Genomic DNA, 26,943 nt, shown 5'->3' with positions numbered 1-26,943 from the left:
CATCTGTAAAATGAGGGGATTAGATCTCCAAAGTCTCTTCCAGTTCTGATCTAACCTATGACCCCAAATGCAGGACTTTTTCCACTATACTGGGAAGAAAAAGAATTATACCAAATGACCATATACCCTATTGAGCATCTATCTTCTGTGACTGCTCTAAAATGAGCCTGGGTGAGCGAGGGAGAGAGAAGGAGTGGGAGAGATGGGGGGGGGGGGAGGAAGAGAATAAGAGAAACAGAGAGAGAAACAGAGAGAGACAGAGAGAGAGAGAAGGAAGAAAGGAAGAGAGAGAGAGGGAGGGAGGGAGGGAGAAGAGAGAAAGAAAAATAAAGGAAGAGAGAAGGAGAGAGAAATCATAGAACCAGCCTAGTTAAGTGTGAAGAGACTTTTGAGCACCCCCAGGAGATTAATCATTGGATCATAGGTTTGGAGCTGAGGAGACCTCAGAGGCCATCTAGTCCAATTCTATGCCTTTCACAGATAAGAAAATTGAGATCCATAGAAGTTAATCTTTTGCAACTTGGCCCCCAAACTAGCCACTAGTCTCATTTGCCATTATTCCCTTTTCCACTCTATAATCTAGACAAATTAGTCTTTTCTATGTCCCTCAATATGACATGTCATATGTGAGATTTCCTATCTCCAGGCCTTTGTACTGACCATCCTTCATGCTTGCAGTACATTCCCTCTCTTCCTTCAAGGAACTTTTATCTATATTAGTAGATCTAACCCTGGAGTCCACAGATCTGCCAAGGGGTCCAAGGAAAGATTTCAAGCAGTCCATGAATTTGGAATTATTCCAATATAACTAGTTTCCTTTGTAATCTTATAGGTTTTATTTTATGGATCTAAAAACATGATTCTGAAAAAGGTATACGGGTTTCATCAGACTGACTGACTGCCAAAGGGATCCCACACAAAAAAGTTTAAGAACTTCTGGATGATAGATAGTACTTCAGCAACTGTTTGGGCTTTCCCATCCTAACCACACACACACACACACGTGTGTGTGTGCGTGTGTATGTGTGTGACTGTGTGTAATATGTGTGTGTATTTTTATAGTCAATCCTCATTATTCACAAATTCTGTATTTGTGAAATCACTTACTAAAATTTATTTCTAACCCTAAAATCAATACTCACAGAGTTTTTGTGGTCATTCATGGACATGCATAGAGTGGTGAAAAATTTCAGTTGCCTACACATATTCCCATCTACTGTTGAACAAGGCTATTCTCTGCCTTCTTGTTTTAGCTTTCATATTGTTAACATGTCTTTGTGTGGTCTATTTAGAACTACATTTTCCACAAGTTTGTGCTTTTTGTTAGTAATTTCTTTATTTAAAATGGCCCCCAGGCACAGTGCTGAAGTACTATCTATCATTCCTAAGCCCAAGAAGGCTGTGATGTACCTTACAGAGAAAATGTATGTGTTAGATAAACTTCATTCAGGCATGAGTTCTTGTGCTGTTGGCCATGAGTTCAGTGTTAATGAATCAACAATAGATACTCCTGTATCTCTATACCTCTATCTATCACAGCTGATTCTCATAATTTACAATAGTTATGTTTTATATGTTTATATTTATGCTATATACATACATTATATATGTATTTATTTATTCTGTACAAACATCCATACATACATGCTGTCTCCCAAATTGGAATGTAAGCTCACTACGAATAGAGATATTTTCATTTGTTGTACATGTAGCACAGTGCCTGGTACAGAGAATGTGCTAAATAAATGTTTGTTGATGGGCTGGATGAGTGATGGAGGGGTCTGCAGATATTCTTTGGGGGTAGGAGTACACACGTGGATGAAATCGTGGCTCCTGGAAATAATGAAGTGAGGGTTTTTAGAGAAAGTGGGCATCTTTAAAAAAGTATTTCTCTCAATGTAAGTAAATTTCATTTTAGCATCATTTTACTGTCATTTTCTTACTAAATTAGTGCCCTTGAATTTTGTACAAGCCAGATTTGGGGGGAAAAGGATAGCCCATATTTGAAACAAAATAACAGAACAGGATAATTGTCTGAGAGGGGTACAAAAAAAGAGCTGTGAGATCAGCTGAGGGAAAGAAATCTACTGGCTGGAGGGATCTGGAGAGGCTTCAAGAAGCCATGTAGTAGCCCTTCTAGTATGAAATCTCATGATTCTATGAGATTGGGAGGCATTACAACCCTAGAAAACTGTGTGAACAAAAGCAAGGGGCCCAGACTTCCCAAGCCCCCCCAAGAAAGGCCACTTCCCCCAGGGCCCCATACTTTGCCAACCTGCCCTAATACCTACCACAATTTCCCGAGAAGGTGCTGTGGCTGTGGGCATGACATACACACAGTCTGTAGGGAAGTCTCCTCGGATCTTTGTTCTCTCATTCACTCCATTGGCCCAGCCAGAATTCATGACGTGCTCACCGGTGTCATGGTCCAGGATGATGAGGTCTCCTTTCAAGAAGCTGAGGAAGCCAGACTCTTCACCCACTGGAGGTGGAAACAGGAACAGAAAACAGTAGCTGGAGGCCTGAGAGTTCTCTGGACCCTTACTTTTACTTTAAGACTCTAGACAAGTAAGTAGAGAGCAAGAGAGCACTTGGATTTTCTTGATGAGTGATTTCAAGCCACTGAATCCATATGAAGTTCATACTTGGGTATTGAAAGATCTGGCAGATGGGATTGCTCACTGTCAATGTTCACTGAAAGACTGTGGGGAACTACCACCAAATTATCAAATTTCCAAAAAAAAAAAAAAAGGAAAGATATTGGCAAGCTATAGGGCAATGAGCTTGTCTTCAACTCCTGACAAAATTCTATAATGTATTAATAAGGGAGCATCAAGAAAAGAAAGCTATGACCACAGATTCAGTATGGCTTCATTAAGAACAGCTCATGGGGCGGCCAGGTAGCACAGCGAGTAAGAGCATTGGCCCCAGTGTTGGAATGACCTGGAGATCGAATCCCGGGCTCAGACACTCAGCACCACACACAGAAATAACTGGCCGTGTAACCTTGAGCAAGTTACTTAACCCCGATTGCTTAATTAAAAAAAAAAAAACAGCTCATGACATATGTTGACTTTCAAGAATTTTTTTAGCCAAGAGAAGCATTTAAAATAGTTTTCTTAGATTTCATCACCACCACCGCCAATTAAATAAATAACAGGTCATCCCAAATTAAACTTATTTCCTTTTTTTTTTTTTTACAAACAACCTTGTATTCAACTACTTAGTATCTCTTTATATTTATTTATTTATTATTTTGCTGTATATATTTTAATATATACTTATCACCTTCACTAGACTGTTGACTCATTGTGAGTAGAGATTGTTTAATTCTTTGTACTTGTATCCCTGGAGACTCACATAATGCCTGGCACATAGTGGGTACTTATGAAATGTTTGGTGATTGATCAGGGGAAAGTTGTAGATTTGGCTTACCTAGATTTCAGCAAAACATTTGAAAAAGTGTCCCCCATGGTATTCTTGTAGGAAAAAAATTGGAGATATGTGGGCTGGATAATCATACAATCAGGCATACCTGGAACTAATTGAATGGTCAGACCCAAAAAGTAGTCATTAATGTCTTGATGTCAACTTGGCACAAATTCTCCAACAGATCACCCCAGAGATCTTTGCTAGTCACTGTATTGTTTAATATCTTAATAAATTATTTGGATAAAGGATTATCAAGTTTTTAGATAACAGAAAACCAAAAGGGACAATCAACAACGACTTCTAAAAAGATCTCAGCAGGCTAGAATATTGGGCCAAATAACTAAGGTGAAACTGAACAGAGACAAATGTAAATTTTCCAACTTGGGTTCAAAAAGTCAACTTCACAAGTACAAGATGGCAAGAGGAAATATTAGATAGTAGTTCATTTGAAAACTATCTAAAGTCCCAAAGATATCTAAGAAAAGGGAAAAGGACCTGGTATATTTGTACCAAAATATTTGTAACAGTTCTTTTTGTGGTGACAAAAAACTGGAAATTTGAGGGATGCCCATCAATTGGGAAGTGGTTGAAGTTGTAGCATATTAACGTAATACTATACTATTGTGCTATAAGAAATGACAAGCAGGCAGCTTTCAGAAAAACACGTAAATATTTATATGAACTGATGAAAAGTGAAATGAGGGGGTGGCTAGGTGGAGCAGTGAATAGAGTACTGGCCCTGGAGTCAGGAGGACCTGAGTTCAAATCTGGCCTTAGACACTTAACACAAAAACTAGCCATGTGACCTTGGGCAAGTCACTTAACCCCAACTGCCCCCAAAAAGCAAAAAAAAAAAGTGAAGTGAGGAGAACATTGTACATAGTAACAGCATTTGAATGATCAACTATGATGACTTTGCTATTCTCAGCAATACTATGATCCATGACAATTTCAAAGAACTCATGAGGAAAAATGCTATTTACATCCAGAGAAAGAACTGATGGAGTCTGAATGCAGATCAAAGCAGACTATTTTCACCTTATTTTTGTATGTTTTTTTCTTTTTGTCTGTTTCTTCTTTGAAAATATGACTAATGTGGAAATATGTTTTACATGATCGCACATATATAACCTATATCAAATTGTTTACCATCTTAGGAAGGGAGGAATTGAAGGAGAGAAAAAATTTGGAGCTTAAAATTTTTTTAAGTGAATGTTAAAAATTGTTTTTACATGTAATTGGAGAAAATAAAATACTATTAGAAAAATCCAGAGTGTAGTGGACTGCATTAGGACATAGTGGAATCCCCCTCACTTGAGAGCTCCAAGTGAAGACTGAACACTCCTTGTGAAGTATGTTGTAGAGTAGATTCTTGTTAGGTAAGTGTTAGACTAAAGGGTCTCTAATTCTGAGATCCTGTGATTCTCAGTCTATTAAAGGGAAAAGAAGAACTATCCCAGGGATGTTCGACAAAGTCTAGTTATCTTGTTATCCTTTGAAAGGATCAAATGTTGTTTCCAAGGTAAAGAAGGCAGAGCAGTGAGAGCAGGTCACCTGAGCTGTGGAAATGGAAAGCCATCAGCTGTGTTCCAGTTATACCCCTAAGGACAGAATCAAACTCTATTCTATTAATGTGGTATAAGAAACAATGACTATAATGTGAATATAGAGAAGCATGAGAAGACATACAAGAACTTTTGGAAAGTGAAGTAAGTAGAACCAAGAAAACGATATACATAATGACTGCAACAATGTAAATGAGAAGAATGACAACCACAAAACAAATGAAACTGAACGTTTGGAAATTATGTGACCAAGGTTGTCCCCCACACACACAGACACACATGCACAACGCATACACACATACGCACACGCACATGCACACACATGTACACACACACGAACACACACACATTGTAGAGTCAGGTCCTATAAAATGTAAGTTGTCATTGTTCTCGTTATTCTTATTATGAGGGGGTAGAGACCTGGGGGGCATTGAGGGGAGGGTACATCATGGGCACCCAAACCCCCTTGGAAATCCCCTCCTGGTCTTGGCCTTTTTGTGCAAGGGGAAGAGGAATGGGGTTCACTCACCAGGGTTGGGGTTGTCTTGGAGGGCAACCACGAATTTGGACCTCTTCCGTAGCCCCTCCAAGAAGGTGACCACCAGGTCTCGGATGTCCTCAGCATTACTGGAGGTGAACGTATACTCATCCCCCTTGATAGTGGCTAGTGTGAAGCTCTGAGCCTGCAGCTTTCCCCCACTGTAAGAGAAAGCAAGAACAGTTCCTGAGCCTCACAACAAAGTTCCAGGACCAAAAGTCTGTCATTGCTAAAGTGGGGTCACCACACTTTGAGGCCTTCATGTGCTCATTTTAAATGTTGGCTGAGGAGAATCACATACAAGTCATAAATTTAGAATCAGAAAGGACATTAGAGGCCACCAGGTTCAGGAAGAAGTAAACTGTCACCAAAAACCTTTAAATGAGGGCTAGATGGTCCCTAATCAGGGATGTTGCAGAGAAGAAGTCCCTTCAGCTACAGATCAGATCAGAGGTCCCCTGCAGTCCCCTCTGACTCTGGGGTTCTATGACTCTCTGGGACTAGAACCCAGGGCCCTGACTCCCTGGCCTGGGCCAATTCTACTGCTATGATCAGAAGGAGGCTTTTATAATGTAAACCATGTTCCTTCGATTAATTTCTTCTAAATCAGATTTTTGTAAAGTGAGACATACCTACAGTTCAGAACTGGACCTAAATAAGAGAAATTAGACAGAAGGTTTTGGCTCAATATAAGGAAAAACTCCTGACAATTCAAGCTATCCCAAAATTAAATCAGTTGCCTTATAGAGTAGTGAGCTCCCAGTACCAGAGGTGAGCACTAAGGAGCCACGTGAGGACCCTCCCAGCCTGAGAGTTTGTCTGTAGGGTTACAGAAATATTCTCTCTCATTCTCTCTCTCTCTCTCTCTCTCTCTCTCCCTCTCTCTGTCTCTCTCTCTCTCTCTGTCTCTCTCTCTCCCTCTCTCTGTCTCTCTCTGTCTCTCTCTCTGTCTCTCTCCTCTCCTTTCCTCTTCTCTTCTCTCTCTCCCTCCCCACTGCCCCCCACAAATTCCCTTTTCCTCTCCTCTCCATCTTGCTTCTCACTGTCTCTTTTTCTCTCTGCTATCCCTGTTCTCTCCTCTTTCTCTGTCTGTCTCTGTTTCTATGTCTCTCTCCTCCCCCTCTCTGTCTCACTCTTCTGTTTCTCTGTCTCTGTCTGTTCTCCCTCTTTCTCTCTTCTCTGTCTCTCTGTCTTTCTCTGTTTCTCTATCTCTTCTCTGACTCTCTTTGTCTCTATCTCTGTCTTTCTGTTTCTTTCTCTTTGTCTCTGTGTCTGTTTCTCTCTCTGTCTCTCCATCTCTCTATCTCTGTGTCCTTATCTCTCTCCCTCTTCCCTTTCCCATCTCCCTCTCCTCCTCCCTTCTGCCTCTCTCCCTCTCACTCCCTCTCCCCCTCCCAGTCTGGCTCCTAGCTTGCCTGCTTGTGTGTCCCTGCCTCCATCCCTATGTCCTCACCTACTGCTGGACACAGCCATGATTTCAGGGTAGGACAACTCCAGCAGGACTTGCTCCTGCTCATCCACAAAGTAGACACCCGTCCAGTTGACAGCAACAATGACATCATTCTTGGGGAGGCTGGGGCCTGGGTTGGAAATAGTATATACTGTAAGTAATAATGATGATAATGGCAGTACAAATAATAGAAAAATCAACTGAAGGAACTGGGAATGTTTAGCCTGGAAAAGAGAAGACTTTGGGTAAATGTGAATACTGTCTTCAAATATTTGAAGGGCTACCAGTTAGGAGAAGGATTAATCCTATTCTGCTTGGCCCTGGACAGCAGAACTAGGAACAATGGGGAGAAGTTATAAGGAGGTAGATTTCACCTCAATATGGGAATCAATCAATAAACATTTATTAAGGGCCTGCTATGTACCAGGCACTTACTGTGCTAAGTGACTGGTATATAAATAAAAAGCAAAAACAATTCCTGCCCTCAAGGAGCCTTAATAAGGAAGCACCATTTTTATAATAGGCACATATAAGATGCATACAGAGTAAAGGAAGGTGTAATGGGAATGCAAATTTGGAAGATCTTCCCTGCCCCTAGGCTAAAGTGCACCAGAAGCCTGGGGAGGGAGGCTTGTTTTTCAGTATATACTTTTTGATTGGCCAGTGGGTCAATAAGGTTGTTACATTCTCTGAGCCAGGAGAAGGCTATATAAGCCCTGATGTGTAGCTTTGTTTTGGGACTCACTTTGAGAAGTGTTCTGTGATTTGATCTGAATTCTGGGAAGCCGTTGTTGAGAGTCCCCCGGCTTTGAAAAACCCAGATGTGTAAACCCAGATGTTGACTGGGTATGGATGTAATGGTTGGACAGTTTGGAAAGCTGTCTACTTGATCTGTTAATGTCTTGATAATTCTGTCTGTATATTTTGAAGTTTGGGGTGCTGACCTTTTTCCCCTGAACAAGGTAAACGATATATGTCTGACTGATTAAAGTAAGCTTGTTAACCCATTTTGAGTTGCTTTCCTTTATCAAAGCAGATCCAAGAACCTGTATGGGCAGCAAACCCTGAGGACGCGCTTGGGGTGCTTGCTGCTACAGAAGGGTAACCTTAGAAGGGGAAAGCAGTAATAGTTGGGAGGTGGGTGGGGAGACTGAAAAGACTGTCTTGAAGAAGGTGAGAATCAAGGAGAGCCAGGGATTCCAAGAGGCAAAGGTGAAGAGAAAATGCATTCCTAAGATTCAGGGCTGTTCAGCAATGAGATAGGCTGCTTTGGGAGCTACGGAGTTCCCCATCACTAGAAATATTTAAGCAGAAGCCAGATGGCCATTTGTCAGGTATATTGTAAAAAGAATTCCTGTTCAGATATGGTTTGGACTAGATGACCTCTGAACTTCCTCCCAAGTAGAGTCTAGGAAGTCAATCTCAGTGTGATAGATGGAAAATGTCCCAACCATTACTGTTGCCCAAATGGGGAATGGCTTGACTCATAAGGTAATGAGTTCCCTGTCAGTGGTGGTCTTCTGGCATATTGAACTAGGTGATATCTGAGGTAATTCCCCACCTCTGAAATCCTACAATTCGAATAAAAACTCTTCCCACATTTGTATGTAGCATGTTTCAGTTTATAAAGCACTTTTATACCTATTATTTCACTTAAGTCTGACAATAACCCCAGGAGTAAGGGAGGTCAGAGGAGGAAAACTGTGGGACAGAGAAGTTAAGAGTATTTTCCAGAGACATTGGGTGTGTTTGTGATAGAACTGGGATTATTATTGACACTGAGTCTAGGTTTGTTGTTCCCTCCCACTCTCAGGACCCAAACCTACCTCCCTTATCTACCTGGGATGGGGAATCTGGTCATCTGCTTGGCCCTGAGTATAGTGGCTAGGGATTCAAGCATCTAGGGGAGGTTCTGAAAGCCCCTAAAGAGAAGACACAAGGAGGACTAAAAAATAATGGCCTAGGGCCATTGAGTGCAAGCACAAAGAGGACTCACTAGGCCACTGAGGTCTCTACATGTATGGTAATGGAGATTCATAATGATGATCTTGGGCCTTCAAGGACAAGATAAATTGTGTTCAATACCCTATTATCATACTTAATATTTTAACACTTTAAGGATCTATGAATTCTTTGGTGTGGGCCCTCCCTTTAACAACACAGATCATAGTCCTTCTGGGAGTTGATAGGTGCTCCTTAAGAGTCACTGTAGCTGAAAAATCCAAAAACATTCATCACCTTGTGGCCAATTTGTTTTTTCTTTTTTTTTTTTTTTGGAGGGGGAAGGCAAGGCAATTGGTGTTAAGTGACTTGCCCAAGGTCACACAGCTAGTAAGTGTTAAGTGTCTGGGGCCGTATTTGAACTCAGGTCCTCCTGGCCCTGGGGCCAGTGCTCTATTCACTGCACCACCTAGTTGCCCCTTTTTTTTTCCCCAAAGTTTTATTTTAGACTCAAATGCTAGAACACAAATAAAGAATAGAAAAAAGAAATAGAAACATATCATAAACTTAAACATTGGAACTTAAATACAAAGTTAGAAAGAAATCAAAGCATGTCATGTGCATAGCAGAACATAAGAAAGTATTCAAAATATATAACAATAAATTTTCATTTCAAGGAAACCTCTATAATAAATAATAGTCATTGTGCTGAAATTCTGTGGCCAGTTTGGTTCAAGGCTAGTCCCTGAATGAATGACAGGCATACAGACCCATACTCAGAGTCTTTCTAGCTCAGTAGGGCCTGAATCAGCTTCTATTCTACAGGCTTCAACTTCTAAGAGCTCAGGGTCACCTCCATTGGATAGAGTGCTAGACTTGCAGTCAGAAAGACCTGGGTTCAGATCTTACCTCTGATACTTACTGTCATTTACTCTCTCTGTGTCTCAGTTCTTTATCAAAAATATGAGAAATTGAAGTTCTTCCAAGTTTCCTTCTAGCTCTAATCTCTTCTCAGTTCTCATCCGCCTTTTCCTCTGCTACATTTGACACTATGGTCGCTCTCTTCCCCCCGGTAACTATTTCTTTTTTGGGTTGTCAGGACGCTGCTCTCTCTTGCTTCTCCTACCTTTCTGACCAATCGTCCTCACCCTCCCTTTGATGAGCCATCATCTAGGCCACATAGCCTGACTCCTTTTCTGTCTTTTCTCTACATTGTCAGCCTCTCTGATTGGTTCAAGTATTATCTCTGTGCAGATGGCTCATGGAGCTCTATCTCAGCATCTTTATTGAGTGTCATGAACTGCCTAGTAGACATTTCCACCGGTGTCACGATGACATCTCAAACTCAGTGCGTCTCTGTCTTAGCCCCAAACCCTCCCCTTTTAACTTTGTTATTGCTGTTGGGAGCACCGCCATCCTCCCAGTTACCTGGGTTTGCAACCTTAGTGTCCTCTTCACTCTCACTTATCCCACACATCAGCTGTCAAACACTGTCCTTTCTATCTCCAAATCACCTCTTGTCTAAGTCCCTTTCTCTTCACTCACATAGATGCTATCATAGCTCAGAACCTCATTAGCTCTCCTAATCTGCATTCCCACCTCAAGCAGAAGGGGCTCCAATCCATCCTTCAAATAGTCACCAAAGTGATTTTCCAAAAGCACAAGCTTGATCATGACACCTCTGTTGCTCAATAAGTTCCAGTGGTTCCCTATTGCCTATGGAGTAATTTAAGGTTCTTCAAAACTTGGCCTCTTCCTACCTTTCCAATCTTCTTATATATTATTCTCTGCCTCACTCTCTGAGATCTAGCCATTCTGGACTATGCAGTGTTCCATACACATAACATTCCAACTTCACCTCCTATCTCTGTGCCTTTGTATTGGCTGCACTTCCTGCATGGAATGCATTGTCTCCTCACATCTGCTGCTAGGAATCCCTGATTTTCTTCTAGACCTGCCTCAAGTGCCAGGATGCTTGTACAAGTGCTTGTAGATGAATACTTTTCTGATCTCTCCAGCTGCTATTGCCTTCCTATAACCTTTTTTCAGTTTTGCATGTATTCATGTATACTTTTTTGTACTTCAATGTGCTATCAACCCAGTCTTTGTATCCCCAGCACTTAGCACAATGCCTGGTATCTAATAAGCACTTGATAAATGTTTGTTGATTGATTGACTCAGAAAAAATGGAAATCCTTTCCTCCATAAAATTCTGTCTCTAGACCCAGGGATGGGGAGAGAGGAACCTAGAAATGTTACCTGAAAACTTAAAGGCTTCGTAGAATCTAGAAAAGAGCAAAGGCCACTTGTAACGTGCAAAGTTCACTACGTCTTCTTTGACTTTCTGAGGATCTGTTCTCCTATGAGCATAAATCCCCTGTGGTAGAAAGGAAAGACCATAAGACACACACATATACACTTTATTGGGTACCTCATCTGACATTTATTGGTTCTTATTTGATGAAAAAGTTCAAAATTCAGTAATACTTGCAGAAAAACCTAGAGAGATAATGAAGTGATGTTCAATCTCCTTCTCATCTTTACCAGATTCATCTTCTTCACCACCACCACCATCATCATCATCATCATTTTCTTTTTTTTTTTTTGCTTTTTGGAGGGTAATTGGGGTTAAGTGACTTGCCCAAGGTCACACAGTTAGGTTTTTGTGTGGGTGTGTGTTAAGTGTCTGAGGCCAGATCCAAACCCAGGTCCTCCTGTCTCCAGGGCCAGTGCTCTATTCACTGCGCCTCCTAGCCACCCCTATGATCATCATTTTCATCACCACCATCATCATTACTATCCCTATCATGGTCGCCATCATCAGCAACATCAGCTTTAACAACACTATCTCCACCATGCTCACCACTTACCAGCATCACTGTCTTTGCCATCACCATCACCACAACCATTTTCCTCACCATAATCTTCACTGCCACCACCATCATTATCACCATAAATATCGCCATACTTTTCCTCATCATAACCAACACCAGCAGCAGCATCTTCAACAACATAACCTCCACCATCACCAGCATTACTGTCTTTCCCATCACCACCATCACCATTCTTTTGTTCCTCATCTTCACCACCATCAACATTATTATCATCATTGACTACCAACATATTTATTCTCAGGGCAGCTAGGTACCTCAATGGATAGAGTACTGAGCCTGGTAGCAGGAAGACTCCTCTTCCTGAGTTCAAATCTGGTTTCAGACACTTCCTAGCTGTATGACCCTGGGCAAGTTGCTTAAACCTGTTTGCCTCAGTTTCCTCATCTGTAAAATGAGCTGGAGAAGGAAATGGCAAACCACTCCAGTATCTTTCCCCAAACCCTAAATAGGGTCATGAAGAGTCAGACATGACTCAAAAATGACTGAACTAATATTTTTTCTCATCATAAACAAAAGCAGTAGTTTTTTTCAACATCCTTTCTATCATTATCCAACCATGATCACCATAAACACCATTCAGAGCAATCATCATAAATATCACTCACACTATCATCGTCATCAATAACAATAAGAGCAGTTATGCAACACTTTGTTTCCTTGGTGCTTTTTATTTTCCAAAGCCCTTTCAGCAATATGTCTCATTTTCAGTATCTGAATTTCACTCAACTTTAAAATGTATGCTAACTTTGTTTTATATTTCCAAATGGTTTCTGGGCAGAGTCAAGATGGTGGAATAAGATCCAGTATTTTTGCCTAGCTCTCCCAACACATCCCCTCTACAGCAACCTAGAATATGCATCAAGTCAAATTCTGATAAAGAAAGCCAAGAAAAAGTAACAGTGAGTAATTTTTCTAGTCCAAGACAACTTAGCTGGATGGGTGTCTCAGCATGGGGTTGGCCAGAAGCACAGAGGAACAGCAGTGACGTCACGATAGGCAGAAGTGACAGTGGGATATGCAAGCCACACTAGTAGTGGGGAGTAGCCCAGCACCTAGAGATGGTAAAGATACTGAATACCTAGGCAGAAAGAGATCCCAGTGGACCTCTATACTAGCGATGGGCACAGGATCAGGTGCCATCTGGCATCTCTGTCACCCATTTCCCAGTTCCAGGGTAGAGAGGAGAAGTCATGGTCACAAGGGAGCCAGGGTACTACTTGTGTAAGGAATAGGAAACAAGTTCCAAAAATTTGGGTATGTGACTGAGCCCAGGAACAGAATGGGTACTCAGTTCTCATCTTTAGTCCCATATGTAGGTCTGAAGTGGAATAAACCAGGACAGAAGACCAAAAACAAGGGAGATTCAGCAGTTAAAGTCATTCTGAACCTGTAGAATCTCCCAGCAGGCTAACTGTGGCTGAGTATAGCAGCAATCTATTGAAACTCAACAACAGATGATCTAAATCAGGTCAGGAATTTGCAGAGTGCAAACAAGGAGAGAAATAATCAGACTTCTCCCCAGATCCTACCACTCTGGAAGCACTGAAAACTTACAGGCCCCTATAATGAGCTATGAAAGCAGTAGAAAGGACATATATGACAGAGGCTCAAGCCAGTCATTCCCCCAAGAGGTGAGCAGAGCTCAGAATAACATAGAGTCCAAAGTCAAATAGTAGGCTGGAAAAATGAGCAAAACAAAAACAAAAGAACCTGACCATAAACAGCTACTTTGGTGACAGGGAAGATCAGGACACCAACACAGAAGACGATGACTTGAAAATATCTAGAAGCAAAGCCTTAAAAAAAATACAAATGGACATGAGTGCCCCCAAAGTCCTTAGATGATTAAAAAAATATTTTTAAAAGAGTGAAAAAATCCCTTAAAAATCAAAGAAGATAGTAAAGGATAAAATGGAGAAAGTAATAAGAGCCATGCAAGAAAATTTTGAAAAGAAAACAGCTTGGTAAAAGAGATACAAAAGTACTGAAGAAAATAACTCCTTAAAAATCAGTTGACCAAATTGAAAAAAAAAGTACAAAAGCTCACTGAAGAAAATAACCTCTTAAATATTAGAATTGGTTAAGTGTAAGCTAATGGGGGTGGCCAGGTAGCACAGCAAGTAAGAGCACCGGCTCCAGTATCGGGATGACCTGGGGATTGAATCCAGGCTCAGACACATAGCACCCACCCAGAAATACCTGGCCGTGCAACCTTGAGCAAGTTGCTTAACCCCGATTGCTTTAAAAAAAATCACTGGACTAAGTAAGAGTCTTGAGTTTGAAAACTTAAGACATCATATTTCTAGAAATTACAAAGGAAAAAGCCCAGATATCTTAGAACCAGAGGGCAAAGTGGAAACTGAAAGAATTTATCAGTTACCTCCTCAGAGAAATCCCCAAATGAAAACTCCCATGAATATTGTAGCCCAAATCCTGAACTCTCAGATTCAAGAGAAAATATTGCAAGCAGTCATAAAGAAATAGTTAAAATACCATGGAGTTACAGTTAGGGTCACATGAGATTTAGTAAGTACCACATGAAGGATATTCTGGAAGGTAAAGGAGCTAAGATTACAAACAATAATAATCTACCATGCAAAACTGAATATAATCCTACAGGAGAAAATAGATATTTAATAAAATAGAGGACTTTCAAGCATTTCTAATGAAAAGAACAGAACTGAATAGGAAATCTGACATTAAAAAACAAGATACGAGAGAACCATAAAAAGGTAAACACAAGTCAGAAATCAAAAGGAATTAAACAGGGTTAAAATGTTTATATTTCTATATGGGAAGATATATGTAGGTAACCCCTTCGAATTTTATCAGTATTAGGGCTGTTAGAGGGAGTCTACTTTGACAGATGGCATGAGTGTGATTCTGTTATATTAGGATGATCTCAAAAGAAGAAAAAAAGGGTGAGAAGGAGGGAAGAACTAAGAGAAGGAAGAGGAAGAATGGGAAAATTATCTCACATAAACACAGCATACAAAGAAGAATTTATACAATGGAGGGGAGTTTGGGGGATGTCAATGTTTAAACATTTCATTATCATCTGAACTGATTCAAGGAGGAAAGAATACACACTCACACAGAGTTAAGTGTAAAAATTTACCTTACCTGACAGGGAAGTGGGAGGGAAAGGGGATAAGAGAAAGAAGAGGAGGGATAAGAGGGAAAGTAGATTAATGGAAGTAGTAGTCAAAAGAAAAAAACAAAACTCTTGAGGAGGAGACAGGGTAAAAGAAAGAAAGATAAGAGAATAGGATGGAGGGAAATACACAGTTAGCAATGATAACTACAAATGTGAATGGGATGAACTCACCCATAAAATGGAAGAGAATAGCAGAATTAAATTAGAAATTAGACTCCAACAATGTGTTGATTACAAAAAAAACACAATTGAAACAGAAAGATACAATGTGTGTGTTCAGGTGGGGGGAGGGAACCTAAATTGGCCCTTATCACATCTAGATAAATCTAACCACATGATAAAAAAGAAAGAAGTTAAAAAGATAAAAACCACATGATAAAAAAGAAAGAAGTTAAAGACATAATAATTGTTCATGTCTTAGATCATGAAAACCTCACAAACAAATTCAGAAAAGCAGAAATATTTAAATGTATCTTTTTCTCACCATTAAGCAATTAAAATTATTTTCAGTAAATGGCCTTCAAAGCACAGATTAAAAATTAATTAAAAACTAAATAATTTAATCTTTAAAGAATTATTGGGTCAAAGAACAAATCATAGACACAGTCAATAATTTTATTAAAGACAGTAACAACAGTTAAACAACATACCAAAATTTGCAGAATGCAGCCAAAGAAGTACTTATTGAAATTTTTTTCTCTAAACACTTCTATCTTTAAAAGAGAAAAAGAGCAAATCAACATATTAAGCATGCAACTAATAAAGAAATTTGAGAATAACAAATTTTAAACTCCCAATTAAACACCAAAAAAGAGAAATCTTTAAAGTCAAAGAAAAGATTAATAAAACTGAAAGAAAAAAACCTATCAAACTAATAAATAAAACTAGAAGCTTTTTTTCTAAGAAAAGGTTAATTATTGTTAATTTGATTTTAAAAGAGAAAATCAAATTACCACTATCAAAAATGAAAAAGGTAAATTCATAACCAATGAAAAGGAAAGAAAAGCAATTATTAGGAGCTATTTTGCCCAACTATATGCCAATAAAACTAAGTGAAATGGATGAATATATACAAAAATAGAAATTACCCAGGTTAACAGAATAGAAAACAGAATACTTAAATAACCCTATCTTATAAAAAGTAATTGAATAAGCAATAAATGAACTCCCTAAGAAAAAACCCTTAGGATCAGATGGATTTACAAGTGAATTCTCTTAAATAGTTATAGAACAATTAATTCCAAAACCACATAAACTGTTTGAAAAAAATAGGTAAAGAAGAACTACCAAATACTTTTTATGACAAAAATATGGTTTTGATATTTAATCAGGGAGAGCCGAAACAGAGAAAGAAAGCTATAGAAAATTAGCAAGGAGATTACAACAATATAGCACAAAGATCGTACATGATGACTAAGTTGGATTTATACCAGGAATGGAGGACTGATGAAATATTAGGAAAAGTATAAGTATAATTGACTATGTTAATAACAAAACAACAAAAATCATATAATTATTTCAAAAGATACAGAAAAAAGCTTTTGATAAAATTCAACATCCATTCCTATTAAAAATATTAGAAATCACAGGAATAAATAGGGCTTTTAAAATGATAAGTAATATCTATCTAAACCCTTTCCAATAAGGTCAGGGATGTAGTTAGGATGTCCATTATCACCATTGTTCTTTAATATTATACAAAAAAATACTAGCTCTTACTCTGATGAAGAAAATGACCCAAGAGAATTCCAAAGGACCCATGATGAAAAATGCTATCTAGCTCTAGAGAGAGAACTGATAAACTCTGAGTAAAGACTGAAGTATACTTTTTCAATATTCTTTATTTTTCTTGCTTTTTGGTATGTTTTTTGCAAGATGGTTAATATATAAATATGTTTTGTATGAATTCATATGTATAGTGGCTATTTTGCTTGCCTTCTCAAGTGGTAGGAGAGAGGTGGGCAGGAGGGAGAGAATTTGTAACTAATTTTTTTTAAATGAACATTAAAAATTTTTACATATAATTGTGAAATATTTAAAATTAAATAAACAAAAATCCATTTAAAAAAAGAAATGCTAGCTATAATAATAAGATAAGAAAAAGAAATCTAAGGAATTAGCATAGGCAATGAAGAAACAAAACTATATTTTTTTTGTAGATGATATGATGGTTTAATTAGTGAACTCTAAAGAGTCAACCTAAAAAAACTTGTCCAAACAATTAACAGCTTTAGCTAAGTTTCAGCATATAAAATAAGCTCAGACAAATCAACATTCCTATATATTACCACAAAATTCATCAGGAAGAGATAAAATGAGAAATTCTATTTAAAATAACTACAGATAGCAAAAAATACTTCGGAGTCTACCTGACAAAACACATATAGGAACTATATGAATACAATTACAAAACATCCTTCACACAAATAAAGACAGATCTAAATAATTGGAGGAATATTAATTGCTCGTGTGTATGCCAAGAAAATATAATAAAAATAACAATACTATCTAAATTAATTTACTTGTTCAATGCCATACCCAATCAAACTACCAAAGAATTACTTTAAAAGAAAAATAACAACCAAATTTATCTGGAGGAATAAAAAGTTAAGAATATCAATGGAATCAATAAAAAAAAAAAACAAGAAGGAAGGGGACTTCGTAGTGCCAGATCTCAAACTATATTACAAAACTGTAATCATCAAAACAATTTTTGAATAAGAAATAGAATGATTGACCACTGGGATGGAATAGGTACATAATATATAGAAAAAAATGAACATAGTAACCTAGAGTTTGGTAAAGCCAAAGACCCAAGCTTTGGGGACAAGAACTCGTGATTTGACAAAAACCGTTGGGAAAACTGGAAAGCATTATGGCAGAAACTAGGCATAGCCCAACAATTCATACTATATATCAAGATAAAGTCAAAATAGGTACATAATTTAGACATAAAGTGTAATATCATAAGCAAATTAGGGGAGCATGGAAGAAACTACCTGTTAAATCTATGGATAGGGGAAGAGTTCATGACCAAACAAGAGAGGGAGATTCCCAGGAGGTAAACAGATAATTTTGATTACATAATATTGAAAAGTTTTTGCACAAACAAAACCAATGCAGCTAAAATTGGGGGAAGTGTGAAACTGGTGAAAAAAAAATTTGTAGCAAATTTCTCTGACAAAAGTCTTATTTTCAAATATATAGGGAACTGAATCAAATTTATAAGAATAAAAGTTATTCTCTAGTTGATAAATGGTCAAAGGATATGAATAGGCAGTTTTCAGAGGAAGAAATCAAAGTGATCAAGAGTCATATAAAAAATGCACTAAACCACTGATAATTAGAGACATGGTGATTAAAACAACTCATGCCTATCAGATTGGTTAACATTATAGAAAAAGAAAACAAATGTTAAAGGGGATGTGGGAAAATAGGTATTCTAATGCATTGTTAATAGGTATGCTAATGCACTGTTGGTGGAGCTGTGAACTAGTCTAACCATTCTAGAGAACAATTTGGAACTATGCCCCCAAAAGCTATTAAATTGTGCATGCTGTTTGATGAGCAATACCAGTACTGGGTCTATAGCCAGACCAGCTCAAAGAAAAAGGAAAGGTACCCAAATGCACAAAATTTTTATAACTCTTTTCATGATGGCCCACAAAGAATTGGAAACTTAGGGATGCACATCAACTGGGGAATGGCTGATCAAGTTATGATATTTGAATATGATGGAATACTATTGCACTATAAAAAATGAAGGTGATGTTTTCAGAAAAACCTGGAAAGACTTATATGAACTGATGTAAACTGAAGTGAGCAGAACCAGGAGAATGATTTAAACAGTAAAAGTAATATTTTAAGAAAATTAACTGAAATCTCAGTAACTCTGATCAGCACAATGACCAACCACAATTCCAAAGGACTCATGATGAAAAATGCTTTCTACCTCCAAAAAGAGAAATGATAGACTATGAATACAGATTGAAGTATTATTTTTCTCTTCCTTTCTTTTTTTTTTAATATGACTGATGTGGAAATTTGTTTTGCATGACTTCGTATTTGTAATGAGTTTTGTATTTCCCGACTCCTTATTACGTAGGGTATGGGTGTAAGAGGAGGAAAAGAATCTGAAGCTAAAAATAAAATAAAATTTTAAAAATTAAACAAAAAAGTTAAACCAAGTAGTTCCCCACTTATGATCATATTTGACCTTCAAAACAATCCCATGAGAAAATAGAACAATTATTATCATCTCTCTGTTTCTATTGAGTAAACCCAAGGATCAGAGAGATTGAGTCATTTGCCCAAGGTCATACCAGTTAACAACAAAACTGAGACCAGAACCCACATTTCCTGAAAGCTGATATTTCTATTGATCCATTCATAACTGCTATAACCAGGTGTTTTTTCATGTGGAAACTACAATGATGCCTTCTAGCTCTGTCCCACCTCTCACTATCTTAGGGTCTTTACCTGTTTTACAGACATTCTTCAACCTTTGCTTCTGCCCTCCTAAATTAAGCCCATCTCCCTAGATCACTGCAAATCAGTAGGAGAGCCAGAACCTGAGGCTAGGTCTTACAACACCCCAACCAAGTGTTCTTCCAAGGAAAGCCCCTTTAAGAATCTTCTATTTATCTCCCCAGCTTCCAGAGAATCACCTGCCTACCTTTTTATGAGCAGCAATGGCGAGTTGGGCCCATTTCTCTAGGGTCTTTAGTGGTGTGATCTCCCTGTCTGGGATGTAGGTGGGGACTAGATTCAAGAGTCGTTCCAGGATCATCTCTGACCCGTAGTCAACAAAGTACTGCTGGGAAGCCAGTTCTGCCAGGTCATCTTCCTAGTAGGAACAGAGATAGGGAAGAGAGAGAGTGAAGCCAGCTCCAGCTCAGATGTATCCTCTTCTGAGAAGACTATCCTTTCTCCTCCAACCCATACCTTCTCCCTTTTCCCCAATTCTTATGTAAAAAGATTGTTACTGGCTTTGTTTGTTTTTTGGTGTACAGCAAACAATGCCAGAGGGCTATTATTGGGGAAGAGGGACAGAGCTCCTGGGCTTAAGAGAGTGGTAGAGCTCTTCCCTCTTTTCCCTTCCATCCTTATCCCTCTCCCCTTGCTTCCCTTCTTCTTTCTTCTTACTTCGTTTTAAACCTTGAAGCTGCTTTGAATTGACCTGATTTAGACCTGGCTCACAATAACTTACATTTATATTGTGCTGATTTATAGTTGAGAAAGCACTGTCCCATGCATGATCTTATCTGATCCTCAGGTAGGCAATATAAGGACTATTTCTTAAAGATGAGAAAACTGAGGCTCAGAAATGGGAAATGCCTGGAGTCACATACTCTGCTGGTCTGAAACAAAGACTAGAACCGAGGTTTTCTGACTCTTGTCCTTGTGTTCTTTTACAGAATAATTGGCTATGAACCATCCTCATTGCTCCTCAGCAACTGTGCTCAGGATCTGCCTACTGTGGACGGGGAAAAGGTATCCTCCCAGAGAGCAGGATCTGAGACACACAGGAAGTGCCTTTGTCATAGATGCCCTGCAAACCTGAAATGCCTCTCTGGTCTCACAGAAGCAATTCATATCTCTTTGATGATTTAAAGCTCACAAATGCTTTACTCATAACAACCCTGCAAGGTAGGAAATGTCAGTATCATTATTTTCATTTAACAGTTGAAGGGACAGACTTAGACAAGCACAGGGATCTGTCCAGGATCCCATAATCAGGAAGAACTGAGGTCTTTGGATTATGGCTCTTTTCATTTTCTTTTCCCCATGCCCCGGCTTTCATTGTCTTATATTATTCTCCAATGTTTCTATTTTTGTGAAAAAAATTTCACAATTTTTTTTGTGAGTCTTATCTTCTGGATTAGACTGCAAATCCTCTGAGGACAGGGATGACATCATCTCTTAGGTTCCCCTCAGCACAGGACTAAGGACACAAAAATTGCTTAATGAAGACTTGAATTCAACTGAAGAGAACAGCCAATTCATCAGACAAGTATTTGAGATCATATTGTGGTTTGTGCATGAATTTATTGTGTCACCTTGGGAAAGTCATGGCTCTTACCTGGACCTCTGTTTTCTCTTCTGTAAAATGGAAAAATTGGACTAGATGGTTTCTCAGGTTCCCTCTAGCTCTAATGTTCTTCTCAGTAATGACATTCTACGTTCAAAGATTCCTCCCAGTTCTTACATTCTATGATCTATGGTCTATCAGGTAACAAGCATTTATTAAGCACCTACTATATACCAGGCACTGTGCTAAGCATTGTGTATACAAAGAAAGGCAAAATTAATCTTTGCCTTCAAGGAGCATGGAGAAAGGAGACCATAATATGTAAATAACAAAACACATACAAGTTATATGTCGAGTAAATGGAAGGTGATCTCAGAGAATAATGCACTAACAGCTGAGGAGGGAGAGGGAAAGGCTTCCAATGGGAGCTAGAATTTAAGTTGAATCTTTAAGGGAGCCAGAGATGGACATGAGGAGGCTAGACATGGTAGACAGCCAGTGCAAAGACACAAATATAGGAGAAGTAGAGTCCTGTGTGAATGTTCATAGAATGTGCAGAAAGAAGTCATGTCAGAAAGGAGCCAGGGAGTGAAGAGTTTAAAATGACAAGCACAGAGATTTATATTGAACCACTGAAGTAATAGGGAGCCACTGTAGTTCAATGAGCAGGGGAGTAACATGGTCAGACTTGAACTTGAGAAAAATCATCTTGGTAGCTGAGTGGAAAATGGACTAGAGTTAGGAGAGACTTGTGATAAGGAGACCAGCTAGAAAGCTACTGTAAATATCTGAGCAAGAAGGTCTCAAATAGTTTTGTTAGTGGAGAGAAGAGGATGATGGGAGACACATGAAGGTGGAAATGACAAGATTCCACAATGAATTAGATAGATGGGGTGCAAGTGAGGAGCAAAGAATGATCCTGAAATTTTAAGTCTCAATAACTAGAAATATATCCAGGCAGGAACTTGAACTCTACCAGGCTCCACCCTTATAGTTTCTAGGATTTTTTTCTTCAGATGGCTCTTGGCATAAGTTTTATAAAGTGCTTTGATTCTGAGTATTTGACATGGGTGCAAAGGAGATTTTAGGTTCCTGGGAAGGCAGGGACCCTTGGAATTATGTAGAAGGGTGGATGTCAGTATCTATCAGTATTATCTATGTATCTATCTATCTGTAGCAGAAAGTCATGGGACTAGGCTAGGCTGGTGAAGTTGCTAGGGAGTAATAACCACTGATGAGAACTGGCCCCAGACTGAGATAATTAGATTGGATTCCAGATCCAATCTCATGGGGAATAATCTGAAAAAGAAGACAGTCCCGTTTCACAGGGACAAAGTGAATTTACCCTCTCTGGTCTAATCCACCCAGCAAATCTTTCCCATCCCTTCCTTCTCACCACCAAGGTGTAATAATCTGGAAGAAGAGGTTAGTAGACTTACCTTCTCACATCGGTATTCCCCAAACTTCACCCCCCGGACAACCTGCTGGTAAATGAGGTTGGTGGCCACGCTATCATCACGGGGGTTGTGCCACGGTGTAAAGATCTCCTTGCGGAAGAAGAGCCGCCAAGGGGCATTGCGCTCTTGGGCCCCCTGCTCCTTAGCGTACTGCTCACACTGGGAAATGGCATCCATGACATGGTCATTCCCACTGCCCAAAGATGACACCTGAACGCGGGCAAGACAAGAGGTCAACAGTGAAGGGACAGAAGGCCAGACAAGGTAGACCATTCAATATGTCATAAATTGCTAAGAACAACAATAATGATAATAACAACACTAACAGGATTGATGCAGGGGCCACATCCAAAATGGATGTAATTTCTTTGATTCCCACCTGCAGCTGAAAATGGCCTCTCCATCTTCAGATTTTCCTAGACTTTGATTTACCCTTTGTGTCTTTGACTCACATGGATTGCAGTTTTGCACTTTAATAACTTCAGATGTACAAATATACAAAAGCAATATTGGAAAGGCTACTTATTTAAATTTTAAAATATTGCTATGCTTCTTATTACAGTTCCACATAACCACTGACATGTATTATTCACCACTCTATTCATTTTTTGAACTTAATAAAAAGTTTTAGCAACTGCTACTTGGTGAATGAATATACTTATGGTAACTGTAGACTTAACATCATCCAAAGAATGAGGCTTGGATGTACTCATGACAGTTTTGTCATCACCCTACAAGAAAATGTCTAATGGAGAGATCAGGTGATAGAGGTGACCTACTCTACCAATCCACTGGTCTGTCATCCAGAAACTTGCACATGCAATACTTAATGCAGTGTACCCTGACTTATTCAAATCAAAATCTAAAATTTATTATTCAAAATTCATAGAACTAAATAAATGAAAGAGAAATTTAAATAAATTTCCAAATGATGGTTTTTAAATTGTCTAACATTTATAGTTCTGAAGTTATTCAAGCTAAAAGCTGCACTAAGACTTTTGGGACACCCTATATTATTTGGGCATCATCCTACGTGCCTGGAATGTAGTCTGTCTTTGTCTTAAGCTCACAGAATCTAATTCCTGTCTTCCTTTAAGACACAGCAAATGCACCATCTTCTGCATGAAGCTTTTCCTTATTCCTCCTACCCGCTGGTGCCCTCGCTCCTACATTATCTTGTATTTAATTACTTTTTATATATTTGCAGCTATTCTTTATTTGTGCTGTATTTTTACATATGCTTCTCATCTTCTCCATTACCATGAAGCTGCTTATGAGTAGGGACTGCTTCATTCTTTGTATTTGTGCCCCCAGGATCTGGTATTTGTTGATTGACTGATTCCTACCTAGGGATATGTCATACTCTGCCATCCCCACCCCTGCCGACCAGCATATAAGCTCTTTGAGCTCAGGCATTGCAGATTTTATCACTATACCCCCAGGACTGAGCATGCCATCCTACTCACTTTGTTGCTGCTGCTCAATCCTGCCTGGATTCTTTGTGTCCCCATCTAGAGTTTTCTTAGCAAAGATACTAGAGAAGTTTGCCATTTCCTTCTCCAGTTCATTTTACAGATGAGGAAAATGAGGCAAACAGGGTTAAGTGACTTTCCCAGGGTCACACAACTAGTGAGTGTCAGAGGCTGAATTTGAACTCATGTCTTCCTGACTCCATGTCCGGTGTTCTATCCACTGTACCACCCAGCTGTCTCATATCTCATAGTCTTATTCATAGCTGTTGCTTAATTAAGGCCAGATGAGTTGAAAGTCTGTAATTTTTTTTTCCTATAGCAAGGGTGAGTAATAATAATAGATAAATAGATCACATTTCTAAAGTACTTTAAGGTTCGCAAAGCACCCACCCTATGAGGTAGGGAGCAGAAGATTTATTACTGTGATTTTAAAGATGAGGATACTGAGGCTTAGGGTGTGGAATGATTTGCTCAGTGAGCCCACATAACCAGGGAGAAAGTCACAGAACCACCCAGTCTTGTGACTCTAAGCCCAGCACACATTCTACTACCTATATTGCCTCTTTGTGAGACAGAGTATCAAAAAGTATAGCTCTAGAGCTGGAGAGAACCTCAGCGGTCATATAGTCCAACCCCCACATTTTACAAAGAGGGAAACTGAGGCCCAGAGCAGTAAAGTATCTTGCTCAAGGCCACAAGAGTAGAAAGTGTGTGTGTGTCTGTGTATGTAACAGGGAAATAATTATAATAGCTAGCATTCATATAACACAAAAGTCTGAGAAAACTTTTTTTTTTGCTTTTTGGAGGGGGGAAAGTAGGGGCAATTGGGGTTAACTAACTTGTCCAAGGTCACACAGCTAGTTTTGTGTTAAGTGTCTGAGGCTGGATTTGAACTCGGGTCCTCCTGACTCCAGGGCTGGTGCTCTATTCACTGCACCACCTAGCCACCCCAAAAACTTATTTTTCTATTATATTAACCACCTAGATTGTGTTTAGAGCCTAAACTTGCACCCCTCCATTAGAGTTTAGGGTGACCCAGCTGATGAAGGAGAAAAAAACCAGAATGATTGGGATGGAGATGGACTCCCCTGTCCAGATTGCTGGAGGTGGCTGAGTCTCATGAACAAGTCACATTCTCAGCAGAAGGAGCTGAAGATTTCTAGCCTCCCTCATTAAATGTCCACCAATCAGGGTTGATTTTCACTTGTCAGGGGCGTTCTCTTTCCAAAGATATTTAAGGCTTTCAGGCTATCCTCCTCTACTCTGATTATTGACCTCTCTGGTCTTTAAGTTCCAACTAAAATTTTATCTTCAACAGAAAGCCTTCACTTATCCTTCTTAATTCTAGAGTCTTACCTCTGTTAATTATTTCCTATTTATCTTGTATATAACTTGCTTTGTGTCAGTCTGTTTTCATGTTGTCTTTCCCATTAGATTTTAAACTCTTTGAGGGCAGATTCTGTCTTTGCCTTTTATTGTATCTTCAATGCTTATCACAGTGCCTGGAACATAGCAGGCACTTAATAAATGTTTATTGATTGATCGATCCTCACAATAACCCTGTGCAAGAGGTACGATTATTGTTCCCATTTTACAGATGAGGAAACTGAGGTAGAAGGGATTTGCTCAGGGTCACAGAACTAGTAAGTGTCTTAGGATTTGAACTGATCTTCCTGACTTCAGTACTTTTTGTGCTCTATTCACTGTACCCCATGGCTGCTTCAGAAAACACTAACCTTCAGACATATTTCTTTTTCCCTCGAGAGCTTGCAATGGGTTTTTCTTGCACCATCTCATGAGAATTTCACAAAACCCTTGTGAGGCAGGTGGTGCCAGTACCCCCAGTGGGCTCAGTCCAAGAAGTGATGAAGTTAAAAGATCTAGATTCAAGTCAGAGTTCTGATTAACCTAATTAATCACATATGTTAGCTGGGTGCCAAGATGCCTGAACAACAGTAACAACAGCTGTGTGAGTTGGAAATCCCTTCATACTCCACCTCAGGTCTCCATTTTCTCCTCCTTTCTAAAAGAGGGTGATTTACACTGGTATAATCTACTTCACAAGGGGGCTGTGAAAATACCTTGTAATCTGCAAAGAACTATGGATGTGTGAGCTTTTTAGTATCATCCCCGTTTTAGAAAGAATGAAATTGTGATTCAGACAGAAGTGATTTGCCCATGGTCCCAGAGCTGCTAAGTGGAATGATGGGACCTGAACACAGGCATCCTGTGTGCATGAAACCCACCCTCCCCTCCAGCCTTCTGGTCTGAATCTGAGAAGCACAAACCTTATCAAACAGGGCAATGTAGAGAGAAAACCCGAAACGGTCCCTGAGCGTTATCTTGTCAGCGAGGGAGTTGCAGAGCTCGCGGGCTGTTGTTGCTGAGTCAGCCAAGAGGGTCTTGGTGGTCCCATCCATAAATGTCACAGGCAACATGATGGGCTTCTTGGATTTTGTAGCCTATGGTTTTTCAGAAAGTTAGAGCTGAAGGAGGCCTTGGAATGGCCTAAGGGTACTCCTTAGGGCTCAAATGTCAGAGCTGAGAGGGACCTTAGAACACAGAAAGTCAGAGCTGGAAGGGTCTTAGAACATAGGCTGGTAAGATCTCATTGTGAAAGAAGAGCTACCATAGGGCATTGCACACTCCTGGGCACCCTGCTCCTTGGTGTACTGCTCACACTGGGAGATGATGTCCATGACATAGTCATTCCCACTGGCCAAAGATGACACACGAACAGGGGCAAGACAGGAGACCCCTGAGGGTCCTTAAAACACAAAATATCAGAAGTGTAGGGGTGGCCAGGTGGCTCAGTGAGTAAGAGTACCGGCCCCAGTGTCGGGATGACCTGGGGATTGAATCTGGGCTCAGATACTTAGCACCACACCCAGAAATAACTGGCTGTGTAACCTTGAGCAAGTTACTTAACCCCAATTGCTTTAATATATATATATTATATTATATATATATATATATATATATATATATATATATATATATATATAT

The 26,943-nt window shown here is 39.3% G+C and overlaps 1 protein-coding gene across 1 annotated transcript in view; it reads right to left on the bottom strand.

Moving 5' to 3' along the window:
* MYO7A (myosin VIIA) overlaps positions 1 to 26,943 on the bottom strand; it is a 165,133-nt gene that overhangs the window by 40,336 nt on the left and 97,854 nt on the right. The window contains exons 29-35 of the mRNA XM_069070910.1: positions 26,226 to 26,399; positions 22,448 to 22,675; positions 19,653 to 19,823; positions 11,186 to 11,303; positions 6,989 to 7,115; positions 5,527 to 5,696; positions 2,292 to 2,482 (exon numbers count right to left, since the gene is read on the bottom strand). Coding sequence (XP_068927011.1) covers positions 2,292 to 2,482; positions 5,527 to 5,696; positions 6,989 to 7,115; positions 11,186 to 11,303; positions 19,653 to 19,823; positions 22,448 to 22,675; positions 26,226 to 26,399 — 1,179 coding nt within the window. The remainder of the gene's footprint in view (positions 1 to 2,291; positions 2,483 to 5,526; positions 5,697 to 6,988; positions 7,116 to 11,185; positions 11,304 to 19,652; positions 19,824 to 22,447; positions 22,676 to 26,225; positions 26,400 to 26,943) is intronic.

This window comes from Petaurus breviceps, unplaced genomic scaffold, assembly GCF_028583685.1.
Source record: "Petaurus breviceps papuanus isolate PSGF00001 unplaced genomic scaffold, PetGlider_PUasm1.0 90823, whole genome shotgun sequence".
Lineage (NCBI taxonomy): Eukaryota > Metazoa > Chordata > Mammalia > Diprotodontia > Petauridae > Petaurus > Petaurus breviceps.
The sequence above is the reverse complement of the archived record's forward strand: the minus strand, read 5'-3'. Positions and strand labels throughout refer to the sequence as shown.